This window comes from Neofelis nebulosa, chromosome 9, assembly GCF_028018385.1.
Source record: "Neofelis nebulosa isolate mNeoNeb1 chromosome 9, mNeoNeb1.pri, whole genome shotgun sequence".
In the NCBI taxonomy this organism is placed as follows: domain Eukaryota; kingdom Metazoa; phylum Chordata; class Mammalia; order Carnivora; family Felidae; genus Neofelis; species Neofelis nebulosa.
In genome coordinates this window covers 80314468-80334372 of record NC_080790.1, presented here as the reverse complement: position 1 = coordinate 80334372, position 19905 = coordinate 80314468, and the positions used below count along the sequence as shown (strand labels likewise).

Here is a 19905-nt window from a genome sequence, read left to right as displayed (position 1 = left end):
TCTGCATTTTTTCTAAATTCATACCTTTAGTTTATTACATCTTTAGCTCTATCTCTGATCTAAGATTACTTTTAGGTATGATGTGGGGTCAGAGACTAAACTTTTTATTAATTTAACTAGCATCATTTGGTTGAGAAAGGTATCCTTTTCCTACTGAATTGCTTTGGTATCTTTGACAACAAATCAATAGGCCAGAAATATGAGGGTTTATTCTTGGACTTACAGTTGTTTCATTCACCTGTATTATCTGTTCTCATACCAGTACCACATTGTCTTTAGTTCAGAGGATAGTTCTAATGATCCTAGAGGAGTGGGGAGGAAAGGAGTAAAGAGAAAGACAAACGGGAAAATAAATACCTCAATCCTCCGTTTGGCTTTGTCATAAGCCCTTTCTTCTTTAGTTCGATCATCATCAGAGTCGTATTCAGATTCTGAACTCATTTCTTTACTTGGTTTTTTATCTAACATTTTCCCCGCTTCTTTCTCATCGGACACCTTTTCATCTTCTTCATCACCTTCACTGCCTTCACTGTCTCCTTCCTCTTCCTCTTCCTCTTCACTCTCTTCCTCTTCACTCTCTTCTTCCTCCTCCTCCTCCTCTTCTTCAGGGTTTTCTTTTACTTCTATATGCACCGTGTTTTCTTCTTTTAGTAAAAAAGATTTTAAAATAAATGAAAGTTAAAAATGGAGATTTCTGTCAAGATTAAGGGGAAATACTAAGGGTGCACTAAGTAAGGCAGTAACATTATAAAACATCATTAATGCTAAATTGTTTTCATGCATCATAAAAGCAAAGCATTGGTCAACATATTACAATGAAGATTGCCATTTAACAATAAAAACTTAATATATTACTAAGACAACCTAAAGACAGAAAAGGAACACAATAAGGGGAACAAAATGCTTACAATTTCTTTCCCTTGGAGTCATTTGCTGATTCTGCACTTGATCTTAGCACAAAGGAAGAGAAGCAATGGTCATTTGCTGATTCTAGAGAAGGTGAGCTTAAGCAGTGCTTAGGGGTCCAGGTATTGGGCCTATTAAGGACTCAGAGGGGTAAGGTTGACTACTCTTTATTGTGGAGTAAAATCCTGGAGAACTGCACCCTAGCAGTTAGAATGAATAGAAAATAAACAGGACCTCCCTGTTATTGGCCAATCACCTCCAGATTCTATCAATTCTAAATTTGGAATAAGATGATTCCATATTGCTAGTTCATTCAGACTCCTGGTGGACTGTACACATAAATTTTCTCTGGAGAAAGAAAACACCATCCTTGACCTCAAATTATTTTGCAGTTTTACAAGTATAATATCCAGAACAATATATGAAAATAATGAGTCACATGAAAAAACGAATCACAGGATGGAAGCCAGCATACAGAAACCCACAAAATGTCTATACATTGAGGTTATAAAACCAAAATTTAAAAATGACTATGTTTCTAACATCCAGGGAGCAAAAGATTAAAAACTTTAGAAAGTAAAGAACTATAAAAAATAGTTAAATGGAATATCTAAAACTAGAAAACACTGGAGACAAAACTAGGAACCCAAAAGATGGGTTTAACAGGACAGGAGAAACAGCTGAAGAGAAAATTAGTGAACCAGAAGACAGATGAGAAGAAACAATCTAGAAAGAACCATGGAAATTCAATTATGTGAAAAACACAGAAAAGACGACACATTGATATAACAGGAAGGTATATCATAGGCATAACTAGAATCCCTGAGAAGAAATAATGGTTCATAACATTGTAAAATGGATAAAAACATAAAACCATACATTGATAAAGCTCTATAGGCAGAATAAATAAAAGGAAACTGAACCTGGCCACATCATAATAAAACTGCTGAAAGCCAAAGACACATGAAAACTTTAGGCTGATATCTGACTTCTCAAAAGAAACCATGAAAGCTAACACAAGGGAATAGTATCTTTAAAATGTTAAAGAGAATTTCAACAAAGAGGTCCTCACCCAATAAGTATACCCTTCAAGAATTAAGATGAGATAATGGTATTTTTAGAAAAGCAAAAATGGAATGCCTCACTAACAGATTCATACTAAAGGAAATTCTAAAAGGTGTTCTTCAGGCCAGAAGAAATAATCTCAAATGGAAGGTCAGAGACACAAAAAGAAATGAAACACAACAAAAAGCTTACAATATGAATAAACTTAAGAAGCTATTATGGGATTTAAAACAGAGAATTAAAATAAATGAGAATAATGATATATAAATTGAGAAGTAGTGGGGCGCCTGGGTGGCGCAGTCGGTTAAGCGTCCGACTTCAGCCAGGTCACGATCTCGCGGTCCGTGAGTTCGAGCCCCGCGTCAGGCTCTGGGCTGATGGCTCGGAGCCTGGAGCCTGTTTCCGATTCTGTGTCTCCCTCTCTCTCTGCCCCTCCCCCGTTCATGCTCTGCCTCTCTCTCTGTCCCAAAAATAAAAAAAAAAAAAAAAAAAACGTTGAAAAAAAAAAAAATAAATAAATTGAGAAGTAGATAAATGTTCATGTATTCTGTGGTATGCATTGTCCGTCTGGAAAGAGGGTAACATTAAACACTAATAGTTCAAATATCTTTGTTAAAAAGGATACTTTTATCCTGAAGTAACCACCAAAAGTAAGTGGAAGAGTATACAACTTCCAAGCTCATGGAAGGAGGAAAATATGGAATTAAAAACAAAACAAAAAAACCCAATCCCAAAAACGGTTAGAAAGGAGAAAAAAAGAAACAGAATAAGGACTAAATAAGATAAAGATAATAAGTATACTTCATTAATTACATCAAGGGTTAAATGTAATGGGCTAAGTGGTCTAGGTAAAATATAAAGATTGACACTCTGGATTTAAAAGTCTCAAATATGTGCTACTTAAGGAGACAGAAAAATAAAAATAGAAAAATATCATGTGACTCAAAGCTGGTATAGCCATATCATGTATACTTTAAGGCAAAAAGCATTACTAGAAATAAATAAAAAAAAAATATATAAATAAAACATAATAGAATAACAAATCAGTGCATCAATTCATCAAAAAATGAGTGTACTCACCTAATAATAAAGTACTAAAATACATTAAACAAAATTAACAGAACTCAAGGAGAAACAGACAATTTACAATTAGGGCAGGAGATTTTTTTTTTTTTTTTTTTTAACATTTATTTATTTTTGAGACAGAGAGAGACAGAGCATGAACGGGGGAGGGGCAGAGAGAGAGAGAGAGACACAGAATCGGAAGCAGGCTCCAGGCTCTGAGCCCTCAGCCCAGAGCCCGACGCGGGGCTCGAACTCACGGACTGCGAGATCGTGACCTGAGCTGAAGTCGGACGCTTAACCGACTGAGCCACCCAGGCGCCCCAGGGCAGGAGATTTTAACCCACCTCTCTCAGTAACAGAGAAAAAACGCACTCCAGAAAAAAAAGAATAAAAAACACTTGAGCAAAATGATAAACAAATCTGATTAAAAACAGTTTACCCTTGAACAATGTGGAGGTTAGAGATGTTTGTCGCCCTGCATAGTCAAAAATCCATGTATAACTTTTGACTCCTCAAAAACCTAACTACTAATAGCCTACCACTAACCGTAAGCCTTAGTAATAACATAAATAGTTGATTAGCACATATTTTCTATGCTATGTGTATTACATACTATATTCCTATAATAAAATAAACCAGAGAAATAATAATGTTATGAATAAAATCTAAAGGGAAATATATTTATAGCACTGTATTTATAAAAAAAAAAAACAAACAAACAAAAAAAACTTTGCATGTGAGTGAACTCCTGGAGTTCAAATCCATGTTGTTCAAGGGTTAACTCTATAGAGAACAAGGCAGACAGTACTGCAGAAAATAAACTCCTTCCAATCACATATTAAACATTTACAATAATCAACCATGTATTAGGTTGTAAATTAATTCTCAACATATTTCAATTTTTTTAATGTTTATTTATTTTTGAGAGAGAGAAAGAGAGACAGTGTGCAAGGAGAGAAGGGGCAGAGAGAGAGGGAGACACAGAATCTGAAGGAGGCTCCAGGCTCTGAGCTGTCAGCACAGAGCCTGATACAGGGCTCAAACTCACGAACTGCCAGATCATGACCTGAGCCGAAGTCAGATGCTTAACCTACTGAGCCACCCAGGCGCCCCTCTCAACATATTTCAAAAACATACATTTATGTTCTGTGATCTCAATGAAGTAACAAGAAAATAATCAGAAAATCCCACTTTTGTAAATTAAAAACTACATTTCTATAAATCAGGTAAAATATATTAAAATGGAAATTACAAATATCATCAGAACTTGTGAAATAGGACTAAAGCTAAAAGAAAAATTTAGTTTTAAAAACATATATTAAGTGTTGGCCAGGATGTGGAAAAAAAGGAACCCTAGTGCACTGTTGGTGGGAATGCAAACTGGTACAGCCACTGTGGAAAACAGTATGGAGATTCCTCAAAAAGTTAAAAATATAACTATCTTACGATCCAGTAATGACACTACCGGGCACTTACCCCCCAAAAATACAAAAACACTAATTCAAAGGGATACATGTACCCTTATGTTTATAACAGCATTACTTACAATAGCCAAAATATATAAGCAGCCAAAGTATGCACTGATAGATGAATGGATAAAGAAGATGTGGAATATATATACAACAGAATATTATTCAGCCATAAGAAAAAATGACGTCTTGCCATTTTGCAACAACAACATGGATGGAGCTAGAGGGTCTAACACTAAGTGAAATACATCAGTCGGAGAAAGACAAATATCATGATTTTACTCATATGTGGAATTTAAGAAACAAAACAAATAAGCAAAGGGCATATGAAAGAGAAAAATAGAAAAACCAAGAAAAATACTCTTAACTACAGAGAGCAAACTGATGGTTACCAGAGGCTGGGGAGAGGGTAGGGGTGAATTCAATAGGTGATGGGGATTAAGGAGTGCACTTGTTATGATGAGCACCAGGTGATACACAGGATTGCTGAAACATTATCATACACCTGAAACTAATATAACACTGTATATTAACTGTAATTAAAATGAAAACTTCCAAAAAAAAACACCCCACATATATTAAGGAAAAAAACTCTAAATAAACAAATATCCATTTTAAGAAGTTAGTGGGACGGCTGGGTGGCTCAGTCGGTTGAGCATCCGACTTCGGCTCGGGTCATGATCTCACGGTTGGTGGGTTCGAGCCCCGCGTTGGGCTCTGTGCTGACAGCTCGGAGCCTGAAGCCTGCTTCTGATTCTGTCTCCCTCTCTCTGCCCCTCCCCTGCTCATGCTCTGTCTCTGTCTCTCAAAAATAAATAAATGTATAAAAAAAAATTTAAGAAGTTAGGGGGAAAAATCAGGAAATTAAAACCAAAGAAAGTAGACTTTAATAATAAATGACAGAAAGTAATGACAAAGAAAAATTGTTTATTCACATTGATTAGGTACCATTTACTTGCATTATCTTTGTATTATGTTTTAAGTTAAAGGGGCTTTTGGTAGGCTACCTTTAATAACCTAATCCCATTTATAACATCATACTGAAATATATATATATGTATACATATTTTAAAGTTTCTTTTTGAGAGGGAGAGTGTGCACACAGGGGAGGGGCACAGAGAGAGGCAGAGACAGGCACCACAGGCACCCAATGTGGGGCTTGAACTTGTGAACCATGAGAACACGACCTGAGGTAAAATCAAGAGTCAGGACACAACCAAATGAGCCATCCAGGTGCCACTGAAAAAATGTATTTTAAATCCTAGGATCTTCTGAAAAACCATTTATTCATAAAATGAGGATCCACATAAGGATTTAGGAACCATGGCAATGGAGAAATCAAGACTGGTTTTTATTCTCAGAAATGTTCATATGGCTTTCACCATCAGAAGACTGACCATTCCTTTAAATATACACACCTCTAATTACCACGAGATTTATCAATGTGTACTTATAAGCTATTCACCTTTTTCTCTCTCCTCATCACTGGCCATAGCTTCCCAATCATCCAATCCAGCATCTTCAGTTTCTTCTTCCTCTTCTGTAAATAAAGATTTTTGTTAGAAATCATCTAGAAATAGGGAATTGCTTTTAGAAAAAAGTAGAAAATTATGCTGACATTAAAAATGTTTTCATTATGCAAAAACACATATACAATCTCATTATCTTTGAATTATTTTTTTCAATATAGCTAGCATGTTATAATTTACTATTACCAAATGCTGCACAATTACCCAGAATTTTGAATACATGAAATTACACTAATCCAGATTTCATATTTGACATAATTAAAATATTAGAAACTCAGACATTTAAATGTTTTGTTAGATTTTGAAAAGGGTAGATGGTCGTACTCCTAGGTTCTTGAGCAAAAATGAAATTTCACAAAAGTCCCCTCACCTTATCTAGTCTTGCTTTCTGCATTTTCAGTTACCCACAGTCAACTGTGGTCTGGAAGCAGACAATCCTCCTTAACATGGTCAGGAGGTCAACAGTAGTTTAACATTACATCACAGTGCCTACATCACTCATCTCACTTCATCTCATCATGTGAGTGTTTTGTCATATCACATCATCACAAGGAGAGTACAGTACAATATTTTAAGAGAAAGACTACATTCACATAACTTTTCATACAGTATATCATTCTGATTGTTCATGTTATTACTCATTACTGTTCTTTTCTTACGTGCCTAATTTATAAGTTAAACTCTATCACAGCTATGTATGTAAAGGAGAAAACATAGTATATACAGAATTCAGTACTATCTGCTGTTTCAGGCATCCACTGGGTGTCTTGGAGCATATTCCCTGCAGATAAGAGGGGACTTACTGCATCTCCATTTTGATGTTTCAAACTTCTACTTCATACCTAAGAATTTACTACTTATTTTATTGCTTTAACCTCTACAGATACATACAAATACTACTTAAATTATATAGCTGTAGGTACAAAGCTACACCTCTACTCCAGTTGAAAATAAGAATAGAATACCTGCTGACAATCCAAAAGTATCCAGAAAGGTATAATTTTGAATTCAAGATTTAATATTCTCAATATTAATGACTCTTTTTTATGAAATCCAATAAAGCAAAACTATTCTCAAATCATAGGACATGTGGTATTTGCTTCCCTGTAATAATTATTACTTGACAACAAGTTTGGTTGAGTCATCCTGAGGAAAAGGAAATGAGTCAGGTACACGTACCCAAAACATCCTTCTAAATTAACAATTCTTTCTACTGCTACAAATGTCACCTAAAATAATGGACTGCTATTAAGTGTATCAACCTGAATTCCTCTAATGTCATCATGTTAAGCTGAGTTGTGCCAAGTAAATGATCCATTTTATACCAAGAACAGAAGGGGAGAAAGAAGGAAAGGAACCAGAAATGATATCTTTCACTAGTGTGGGTCAGTCTTGACATTCTCTTGCTTTTTATTCCCAATCCAAACTTTACAATATGGAGCTTCTCTTGATATTATTACCACACATTTAGTTAACCTCTGGCTCTATCAATACGTAGTCTAATGAATTAGAACAATGTTTATCTTAAACAAACAAAAAAAAAAGCCAAAGATTTTTCTCCAACCTCAAAACACACACACACACACAATGAATAAACAATCCTCTTATTGATTTAGTAAATAGAAGTTGACCTCCAAGGAGGTTTAAAAATGCCAATTTTTATGACTCTTAAATAGTTCTCATTAAAATGCTACCAATTTGTTTCCAAAGGATTAAATAAAGAACTTCAGGTCTTCTTGGCACCACCTAAGATTTCTGACCCATAAATGAAAACATCAGAAAAAATCTAAAAACTTCTATCCTCTCTACATTTTACTGATACTATTAAAAAGAAACTGATTCAAATCTCCTACACTTTTTCAAAATGGAAATGGAAAGGAATGGTTTAGAGAAAAGAAGTATGAAAAAGACCATCCTGACAGATATTTGGTTTCCCCACACTAATAATGACAAGACAACTTCTGACACACCAATGCTATTTAATAGGAAGCAATTAGTCAGTGCTACTGGCCTGGTTCAACAGGAGGTGGTGTCTCTTCCTTTTCTGGTACTCCTTGTTCCACCACTTCTACAGCAGCATTTAATTCTATTGGTTCAGACACTGAAAACAAGGCAGAAACCAAGTTAACAATACTTTTTCAGTGCATAATTTCTGTTAGGATACTCTGTTAAGTACTGAATAAAAACCAATAGTACAAACTTGAATTCTTCAGCACGTTTAGAAAATGTTTAAATATCAGTCATATATTTTACAGGAAACAGAGTTTCTTTCTATTCAAGGAATAGAATGGAAAACTACAAAAAGGTTGAGAAGGAAACAAAGAAAAAATAAGAATAATTAAGAATAGTTTTTGGGTACAATCTAGGTTTTTCGAACAAAAGCACTTTTCCATTAATCTGTCATTTAAATCAGCTGAGAATGATTAACAATAATAGGAAATAAGGTATAGTAAGTTTCAATATGTAATTCTGATTTCCAGTTTCTTTAAAAGACATTGTTTTGAATGCTGTAGGAGAAAGTCAAACAAAATTAAAAAAATTTTTTTTAACGTTTATTCAGTTTTTGGTAGAGAGAGACAGAGCATGAGTGGGGAAAGGGCAGAGAGAGAGGGAGACATAGAATCCGAAGCAGGCTCTAGGTTCTGAACTGACAGCACAGAGCCCGATGCGGAGCTTGAACTTACAGACCGTGAGATCATGACCTGAGCCGAAGTCGGACGCTTAACCGACTTGAGCCACCCAGGCGCCCCCCAAATATTTTTAAGTCATAGGTCACTTTGTATACAAACCTTCTTTATTTTCTAGCTGCTGTAGTGTTTTTTTCTTCTTTTTATCTTCATAAATTGGCCTTTTCTTTGGCAAAGAGTCTTTTGATGGCACTTCAACACCTAAGTGATAAGAATGAAAAACTTTAGATTTATGCTATTTGCATATCATTTAAGAAATGCTACTTGAAAAGGTAACATTTTATTCACCCCAGAAATACATACCCTGAAATATAAAAGAACATTCATGGAAAAATCTTTTTTATATAAGATATTGTAAAATATACATACACTAAAATTCTACTTTCTTGGTGTCCAGTTCTGTGACTTTTGACAGATGAGCAGAGTTATTAAACACAAGATGAAGAACAATTCCATCACCCTAGGCTGTTCTGTGTAGTCAAACCCTACTTACATCCTTGCAACCACCTATCTGTTCTCTTTCCCAAAAGATTTTTTTCCAAAATATCACAGAAATTAAACCTTATAGTCTGGGCTGTTGTCATCATAATGGATTTTACAGTCATCCTCATGTGTACTAATACATTTCTTTTTATTGCTGAGTAGCATTCTATTGTTAAGTATATACTACAGTTCCATTATCTTTTAGACAACTGATGGACATTTGAGTTGTTTCCAGTTTTTGACAATTACGAATAAAGCTGCTACAAACATTTGTATGCAGGTTTCTATGTGAACATTTCTTTGTGGTAAATATTTTGAAGTGGGAATGATGGGACATTATGTAAATAGGTATTTAATTTTGTAAGAAACTGCCAACTGTTTTCCAAATTGGCTTTACCGTTTTGCATTCCAACCAGTAAAGTAGGTGAGTTCCAACTGTTCTGTATACTTGCCAGAAAAAGATGTTTTAAATGTAAGTATTTCAATAAATATGTAGTGAAAGCTCATGGTGGTCTTAATTTGAATTTCCATAATGACTAATGTTAAACATTCTTTTCATTGCTTATAGTTTAAGTTTCTGTTCAAATCTTTTGCCCATTTTTAAATAGGGTTGTTGCTTTTCTTACTGTTGAATACAGAGTTATCTTCTCATATTCTGCATATTAATCCTTTGTCAGACACGTGATTTTGAGGTACTGTCTTTGAACTGTCTCAATGGTGTCTTTTGCTGAACAAGTTTTTAACTGGACTTCCTCAAATTTGTTCCTTTTATGAATTATGCTTTTGAAGTTAAACTAATCACTAACACAAGGTCACAAAGACTTTCTACTATGTTTTCCCCCTAAAGTTTTATAGTTGTACATTTTATATTTAGATTTATGATCTTTTTTGTGTTAATTTTTATTTAATGAGATTTAGGATGACGCTTTTGGGTTTTTGTTTTTGCATATAGATTCCCAATTGTATCAGTTGTTGCAAATACTGTATTTTACTTAATAAACTGCCTTTTACCTATGACAGAAAAAAACAAACTGACCATATACAGACTATTATATTGATCTATTTGTCTTTATTGCTGCTTTTGCCATTATCACACTGTACTGATGACTGCAGCTTTACAGTAAGTCTTGAAATCAGGTACAATATTCTGAGTTCTTCAAGTATATTCTTTTCAAAATTATTTTGGCCATTCTAACTCCTTCATCTCTTCATACACACTTTAGAAATAGCTTATAGATACTCATAAAATATCCTACTGCTGACTGGGATTGCACTGAATCTACAGATCATTTCGGAGAACTGATTATCTTAACAATATCAAGTTTTCCTATCCATGAATACAACATTTCTCCATTTACAAAGTTCTCTGATTATTTTCGTCAGTGTTTTTTTTTTTTTTATAGTTTTCAGCATATAGGTCCCACAAATATTAGAATTATAACTGTTTCAATTTATTTTTGGGGTGGGGTGCTATTGTAAATAATACGGTTTTGATTTTCAGCTGTTAATGGCTAGCATACAGATATACAATTGGTATTTACATGCTGGCCCTATCTATAACTTTGTTAATCTCACTTATTGGTTGTAGGGTTTCATGTTTTTTCAGTGGTATTTCACAGTAGTTTTTATGTAAACAATTGTCATCTGTAAATAGAGTTTTACTTCTTCCTTTCAATCTGTATGTCTTTTACTTTTTCTTTCTTTCCCCTAATTACAACTCTAGGATGTTCCAGTACAATGTGGAATGATTGTGGTGAGAATGGACATCCTTGCCTTAATTACAATATTAGGGTTTAGCAGCCATAATTCATCATTAAGTGCAACAATTGTGTATTTTTTTTTGTAGATCTCTTTTAGCAAAATAAGGAACTTTTCTACTTTGTGAATTTCTATCATATATGCTTACTGAATTTTGTCAAATGATTTTTCTGCATCCATGTAGTTTTGCTTCTTTAAACACATTTACTAATTTTCAAAATGGAACCAGCCTTCACTCCCAGGATAAAATCCACTTCATCATGATAGATTTTAAGTTTTGATAGTTTGTGTCTTTTAAGGAATGGCCCTATTTTATCTTAAGCTTTTCAATCTATTAGCACAGAGCTGTTCATTATATTGCTTTATCATTTTAACACCTGGAAATCTGTAATGATGATATCCCTCCCCACTCTTTACTCATGGTATCAGTAATTTGTGTCTTGTCTCTTTTTTCTTCTTAGCCAATCTAGAAGTTTATCATTTTTATTGATCTTTTCAAAGTACTAACTTTTGGTTTCAATGATTCTCTATTAAGTCTTGTTTTATACTACATTGCTTTCTGCATTTTTCTTTCTGCCTTTTTTTCTTTTTTAGTTTAAATGGGAAGCTTAGACTATTGATTTGAGACCTTCTTTTTCTAAAACAAGCATTTTAATACTACAAATTCCCCTCTAAGAACTGCTTTAGCTGCACCCCACAAATTTTAATATGCTGTGTTTTCCTTCTTTTTTTTTTTCTTCTAATTCAAGATATTTTCTAATTTTCAATAAGAGTTTCTCCTGGGCTCAGGGGTTAATAAGAAGTGTGGTTTAATTTCTAAATATTTACTGATTTTGTAGATATATTTCTATTATTCATTTCTAGTTTAATTCTGTTTTGGTCCCCCAGAAAACACTGTAAGATTTCAAATCTTTTAAATGTTTTAGCATTTATTTTATGGCTCCCCAAAAATGGTCTATTTTGGTGAATATTTGTGAACCTGTAGTTAGGTACACATAAGATTGTTATAAAGTTATGAGGCATTCACTTTTTATCATATGCAATGTAGGTCTTTATTTTGGTAATTTTACTTGTTCTGAAGTACTTCAGATTAATATAACAACTTCAGCTTTCTTTTGGTATCTATTTTTACCATTTTATCTATATCAGTACACTTAAAGTGGATTTACTGCAGACAGCACATAGCTAGCTGGCTCTTGGTTTCTGACAGTCTCTTAATTGATATCTTTAGACTATTCATATTTTAATTATTAATATAGTTGGTTTTAAGTCTATCATTTTATTATTTGATTTGTTACCTCTGTTTCCCATTTCCCTTTTCACCTCCTGCTTTCTTGTGGATTATTTGAATATACTTTAGATTTCCTTTTTAATTTATCTACTTTTAGTTTTAATCTTATTTAATGGCTGCTACAGAAATTAGAACATTTATAACAGACTTTCCACAGTATACTTAGAATCAGTATTTTACCTGGTACATACATGAGCCATAGAGGTAAATCTGGGTCTTGGGCACTGGTTTATATCATGGATTAGTTCTTAAAGTTTTGACTATCCTTCTTTGGGTCTCTTCTAAACACAAAGAACTATATAGTAAGCCTAGGATTTATGTCCATTCATCAACAGAATTATAGGATTCTTCTGTCACTTCTCCCCCACCTGCAATTTCCCCTACACTCTCTGGCTCCCAGGAGCCCCTCTCGTCCCTCTGGCCAAAAATATGAGGTACTCTCAGAACTTTACCCTTTATGTTTTGAAGTTCCATTTAAGTGGAGCTGCTATTTGGCCTCAAAAGTTAAAAAAAAAAGGGGGGGGGGGAGTCCCTTCAAACTCTTCAGATATCAGAGACCCCTTTCCCTGACTCCTCTCTTCAAAAAGAAGTAACCATGTGTGCACCACTCTGTTTTAAAAATAATGATCATTCGGAACGCCTGAGTGGCTCAGTTGGTTAAGCATCCGACTTCAGCTCAGGTCATGATCTCGCAAGTTTGTGAGTTCGAGCCCCACATTGGGCTCTGTGCTGATAGCTCAGAGCCTAGAGCCTGCTTCAGATTCTGTGTCTCCCTCTCTCTCTGCCCCTCCTCCACTTGTGTTCTCATTCTCTCTCTCAAAATAAATAAATATTAAAAAAATTCTCACTAAAAAAAAAAAATAATGATCATTCAACAATGTATGCAATTCAAAGTGAACAAAGAAATTTAAGAATTTTACAGCGGTGCGTGGATGGCCCAGTGGGTTAAGCGTCCAACTCTTGATTTGGGCTCAGGTCATCTCATGGCTTGTGGGATCAAGCCCTGTGCAGGGCTCTGCGTTGACAATGCAGAGCCTGCTTGGGAGTCTCTCTCCCTGCCTCTCCCCCGACTTGTGCTCCCTAGCTCACTCTCTCTCAAAATAAATAAGCTTTAAAAATTTTGTAAAAATAAATAAAGAATTTCACAGCTTGAAAGGACAGAAATTCTACAACTCCTTTTCCCACATCTCCCACAAGGTCCACAAAAACCTTCACTAGCTCTACTTACTCCATAAATTTTGGACTATGAACTGAAACAGACAATAAAAATTAGAAAAGCCAAAATGAAGCCACAGTTGAAAAAAAGGTAAATTCTACCTTTAATCTATCCTTTTCACTTCAGAATAAATGCCTCTAACAATCTGACAGAAACAAGAGAAATTAAAAGTAGATCCTATTTTTTTTTTTTTTTAACGTTTATTTATTTTTGAGACAGAGAGACAGAGCATGAATAGGGGAGGGTCAGAGAGAGGGAGACACAGAATCCGAAACAGGCTCCAGGCTCTGAGCTGTCAGCACAGAGCCCAACGCGGGGCTCGAACTCACGGACCGCAAAGTCATGACCCGAGCCGAAGTCAGCCACCCAACCAACTGAACCACCCAGGCGCCCCAGAGTAGGTCCTAATTTAACACCTATTCTTCCAAATACTTTAGTAGTAATGAAAAATATGCTACTATTTATATGCCTTTTCATCATCAATATAATTAATCAGCCTTGTTTGGCTTGAATTCTCCAATTTAAGCACTAAAGGAACAAGACATGGCAAATAAATAGCATCAGGTAACCTCCAGCACATTTCAGAGTAATACGGTCACTGATCTCTATTTAAACATTTAACATAAACATATTTAAAAATCTGTATTTTGGTCTTTGAAAGGTACAGTGAAAACATGACACTCACAAAATGTTTTCTTTGTAATGAACTCACAAATAAGATGAAAATTAAGTGCATAGTAAATAGAATAATGCCTCCCCCTGCCCCAAAACATCCAGGTCTTAATCCCCAGGACATGTGAATATGTTACCTAACGTGGCAAAAAAGACACTGCAGATGTGAATAAGCCTAAGGACTTGAGATGAGAGACATTATCCTGGATTATCTAAGTGAACCCAACCTAATCAACTGCATGAGATCCTTTAAAAATGAAGAACCTTTCTCTGAGGTACAGGCTGAAGTCAGAGGATGATGTACCCATGGAAAAATAGTCAGCATTATGCAATACTGATGGCTCTGAAGATGAAAGAAGGGCATCATGAACCAAGTAATATGAATGCCTCTAGAAGAAAACAAGGGAATCAGTTCTACCCTAGAAACTCCAGAAAGGAATGCAGGCCTGCCAACACCTTAAACCAGTGAGACCCACATCAGACATCTGATTTAGAGAATTTCAAAGTAATAAATTTTGTATCTTTTTAAGCTACTAAATTTGTTACAATACAAATAAAAAACTAATACTAAGTATAACAGAAGTTTCATTACCATTACAAAACAAAGTCATTAAGTTTACTTTTTTTCAACTATGTCCAGCTTCACAGCTGGTCAAAAGCTGGTCAAAAGTAAGATTCAATGAGAAAGTGACTTATCCAAAATGAAAAGGTTAGTGTCAGATCACAAATCTGTTTTTATTTGAATTCATGGTTCTTACTATCCAGTTTTGAACACTTCATATTTTCTCTTAAATAGAGCAAACAAATAAATTTTGTCAAATTAAGACATGGCAGTACAAACCAATGTCAAATCTGATCTGCAAGTAACATTACTGAATCTGAGGAGAATACATCTTCATCAGTCAACAGTTACTAGTAAATCCCAGACATGGAATGGTTCTCTATTACAATCCTTCCTCTCCATTCCTATAACAAACTCCTAAGAGAGGTTACATTCCATTTGCTGGATTACTGACACAGTCATACATAGGGCAGAAATTTTATAAAACAATAAAAACTATTTACTGTGGGGTCTTGAATGAAGTCATTAACAGAAGGAAATCACTTAAAATTGTTCTTAACTTTAAAGTACTGAATGAATGCATGTATGTAAGTAATGAGATTGGCCAGAATTATAAAATCAGAGCTATCATTTGGTAAGACAAACTAAAATAAAAGGATAAAGCCAGCTGACAATGTGGAGATAATCCAGTTGACCAGAGATATCCCTGCCCAGCAGCCTACCCCTAGTAAGTAAAAGCAGGGACCTGGGAGGGGAAACTGTAAGTTAGATGAACTGAAGGGTGGTCACAACAACACTGCAGACTTAATCAACAGACTATTCTTCGAGTTAGGGAATGTTTAATAAACTGTTATATTTGTAGTCAACATCAACATGTGTGTTCAGATATTCCATTCACCTTGCAAACTGAGATTATTACAATCAAATTCACACAGAAACTCTTTGCCTGAAGTGAATTAACTTCAAATTATTTGTAAAGTACTTGCTATATGGTTAGTAGTTAATAGGCTAAAGGCTATAGAACTGACTGAAAATGCTATCTGCTACACAATTCAGAGTAATTATCAGAAAACACTGGCAGATACCTACACTCTCAAACACATTTTGGGCTCAATAAATAAGTTTTATATTATTCTAGGTAATGAATGTGGTACCTGATCTTTACCCAATAAGGTAGCTTTGAAAGATACGGTGAAACAAAACACTGTAGCTTCTTTTGTGATGACTCAATGAGCATAGTGTGGAGGCCTTTAATATCAAGCTAAGGAGCTTGGACTTTTTATCAATACATAGGGAATCAGTAAGAGGACAAATATTGAGCAACATTATGAAAAATAAGAGCCCAAGGGGAGAGATGCCACTCGAGAGACCATCTCTTCCAAACCCATCCTAATGATCATCATATTAAATGACGGGGGGGGGGGGGGGGGGGGGGTTGTTCTTGGCTAGCTCTTGATCTTAGGGTCATGAGTTCAAGCCCCACATTGGGGACAGTGTCTACTTAATTATAATTTTCATCTAATCTCATAAGTACAAGTCAAACTACTCCATAAAACATTTCTAAGAATGGAAAATTATTCCCTGCTTGGTCCCATCCCAATTTCTTCATGAGTGCTTTTAGACATCCAAATAGTCACCAGTCAAATCTCGTATCTGGGTGCTAGTTGTACTCATATTTGTTCTCTAATTTCATCTTTAAAAAACTACATCCCCGGGGCACCTGGGTGGCGCAGTCGGTTAAGCGTCCGACTTCAGCCAGGTCACGATCTCGCAGTCCGTGAGTTCGAGCCCCGCGTCAGGCTCTGGGCTGATGGCTCGGAGCCTGGAGCCTGTTTCTGATTCTGTGTCTCCCTCTCTCTCTGCCCCTCCCCCGTTCATGCTCTGTCTCTCTCTGTCCCAAAAATCAATAAAAAACGTTGGAAAAAAAATTTTTTTTTTAAAAAAACAAAAAAAAAACTACATCCCCAATTAAGAATAAACTTTTTGATCCAAGTACTGTGTTTCTGTACATTTACTGCTGCCAGCTGAACATATAATGCATAATAAAGAGGTGGTCACACAGATCAGTTTAAATCTCAGCTCCATGACATTGGGCAAACAGTTTAAAGTTGGAGTTTGGGAATGAATGATGGGAATGAAAATACCTATTAGATTCTTATAAGGAAAGAGACAATGTCAAAGGTTTATGACAGTATCAGTTACTTAATAAATATACAATAAATGGTACCTATTACTGTAATTATAGCAAAAGCACCAAAATTACTGTCATATAAAAATCTGTGAAATGTAAGAACAAGAAATTAAGAGAGGTCTTCTTCTCAATATTCTTCTCAATGGAGCAGAGAAACTATTTTAAATCATCTTACCTGTCAGAAACATAATTACACGTCCAGATTATGGTCTCTAAACTAAAAGAACTAGGGCTCCTTGTATAAACAGGTGATTTCTGGTCTAGGGCAGAAAATGTGTAAGATGTACCACAGATACCTTGTTGTGTTAGAAAGTGAGGTAGAGGTCAAAGAATACTGTGGTTGTGTGGAAAAAATCAGAGGGACCAACCTAAATGAGGTCCCGCTGGCCAAAGATGGGACAATTTTGAGTATTAAAAAATATAAATGATTTCATGAGATAAAAACATGTAAATTACATAAAACCCCATTAAAATAATACAGATCCAAAAAACAAAATTACACTCACTGATCACCTTTGGAAGTTGCTAAGACATCAATTTATTATCCTGAGGATTAATGAAGGAAAATAAGCATTTATCCTGGCTTTCCTGCATGAACTGTATTTCAGGGAAAGTTTTTCTTTAAACAAAGATTATAGCTAATAAATGCAAAAGGAATGACAGTATATCACAACTCTGCAATTCCTAATGAGCTCCTTGATACAGGCAATGATCACTAATTGGATATTAAATTATTAGGTGAAAAATCAGTGGATTACTTGTATAATGGACAAAGCTGCCAATACCTAACCCAATAATCAATCCTGGTATCACCAAAAGTGAGACAACCAGATCACATGCCTCCGGACATGAGGCAACAGGAAGTACATAGTACCACTTGGAAAAGCCAAGCTGCTAGATATAGGAAATTTTAACCGATAGAGAAGTTTATTAGCCAAGACTAGGAGAATGCAATTAGACAAATTCAGAATATGAGAAATTCCAAATAACCCAGTATCTACAACTAATAAATGGTATACCAAAACCAAGAATGGGTAATAGTATCAGTGAGAGACAGACATATCAACCAAAGGCAACGCGTGGATCTAATCTGGATCCTGATTTAAACAAACAAATTATAAAAAACATTGTGGATATAAGGGGAAAAACTATACATAGACAACCAGAGGCTATCAAGAAATTAATTTTGTTATATGTAATACAAAATCTACTTAATGTAAAAAAAAAAAGTCCTCATTTGTTAGTAAAATAGGAGTAAAATAATAAAGTAAAAAGGAGTAAAATAATATCGTGTTTAAAATTCACTTTAAAATACTTGAGGAAAAAAAGTCAGTGGAGAGAGAGAAAACAAGAACGGTTAAATACTGACAATTGTTGAAACTGAGTAGCAGATACTTGGTGATTGATTTTACTGTATTCTCTATCTTTGTTTATTGTGGGGGAAACAAAAACTTATTTACAGACATACTATCATTTACACATAAATGTTCATCATCATATAGAAGTCACCTCCCTAAATAATGTAATTATCTTACCTATTCTTTACACTTTTAAGTAAGCTCATACCCAGCCTGGGGCTTGAATGCATGCCCTGGAACCAAGAGATGCATGGTCTACCAACTGAGCCAACCAGGTGTCCCTATTCTTTACATTTTTATTTGACTTTTTCCACAGCATTTTCATAGAAATTCTCTGACTTCTACTCTCCTTTTGACCATTACAGACCTATAACTGCATGACAGAAGCTTCTAGACTATTCAGTTAGTTAAAAATACTACTTACCCTGAGCTTGTAGAAGTTTAAGAGTAGCTTCAGCTCTGGCTCTGGCTTCTCTCTGGGATTTAGTTAAAAGTTTCCCTTCTTTTTTCAAGCGTTCTTTTCGTTCTTTTTCTTTTTGCTTTTTCCTTTCTCTCTTTTCTTGTTCTAGTCTTTCCTGCATGGGAGTACATATCAGACAAAAATTGTATTGACATAATTATGAAATTTAAATGTCAAGAACACAAATTCAAACAAAGCTCTTGAAATACATTCAAAGTATTACATTATGAATACCCAAATGAAAATAAATATTATTTTTTAAATGTTTACTTAATTATGTTTGAGACAACACGAGCAAAGGAGGTGCAGAGAGAGAGGAAGAGAGAGAATCCCAATGCAGGGCTCGAACCCACCAACTGTAAGATGGTGACCTGGGCTGAAATCAAGAGTTGGATGCTTAACTGACTGAAATACCCAGATGCCACAAATGAAAATACTTCAACAGTGTACATAATAACTATTAATTAACATCATATGAGAGTAGACCAAGTATTGGAGTGGATATATAACCAACCTCTGCACCTGAGTGAATAAAGGTAGAGTTTTCTATATTGCTTCATCTTATTATTTACATCTGAATAATAATGTAATTGAATTACCATACAACTATGACATTTTTAGAATAAGAAGATTAAAGATATCTTACAGAGCAGAGACTTTAAACATAACTTCATGAAAACATACCTCTTCTTTACGTTTAGCTTCTAACTCTTCAAGCCGTTTTATGCGTTCCTCCTCTTCTCTCTTTTGTCGTTCTTCTTCTTCTTTAAGCTTAGCCAGAGCTTCTTGCATAGCTTTAACTGTGGCTTTGCTAGGTCCTTTTTTCTTCTCCTTCTCTTTCTCTTCCTTTTCTCCTTTCTTTTTCTTCTTATCTTTTTTCTTTTTGTCTCCTTCATTGTCATCTACCAAAAAAGAACAGAGGCAAAGTGTTTTTTAAAAAGTGGTTTCCTGGGGCGCCTGGGTGGCTCAGTCGGTTAAGCGGCCGACTTTGGCTCAGGTCATGATCTCGCGGTCCGTGGGTTTGAGCCCCGCGTCGGGCTCTGTGCTGACAGCTCAGAGCCTGGAGCCCGTTTCAGATTCTGTGTCTCCCTCTCTCTGACCCTCCCCCATTCATGCTCTGTCTCTCTCTGTCTCAAAAATATAAACATTTTAAAAAAAAATTAAAAAAATAAAAATAAAAAAAAATAAAAAGT

At 35.0% G+C, this 19905-nt stretch overlaps 1 protein-coding gene across 2 annotated transcripts in view; it reads right to left on the bottom strand.

Moving 5' to 3' along the window:
- The window catches only part of EIF5B (eukaryotic translation initiation factor 5B), an 89337-nt gene that overhangs the window by 34956 nt on the left and 34476 nt on the right, over positions 1 to 19905 (bottom strand). For both annotated transcript variants that reach the window (XM_058684403.1, XM_058684404.1), the window contains 6 exons: positions 19397 to 19614; positions 18677 to 18827; positions 8824 to 8922; positions 8046 to 8135; positions 5971 to 6045; positions 358 to 644 (listed from right to left, as the gene is read on the bottom strand). In XM_058684403.1, the coding sequence (XP_058540386.1) occupies positions 358 to 644; positions 5971 to 6045; positions 8046 to 8135; positions 8824 to 8922; positions 18677 to 18827; positions 19397 to 19614 (920 nt within the window). The remainder of the gene's footprint in view (positions 1 to 357; positions 645 to 5970; positions 6046 to 8045; positions 8136 to 8823; positions 8923 to 18676; positions 18828 to 19396; positions 19615 to 19905) is intronic.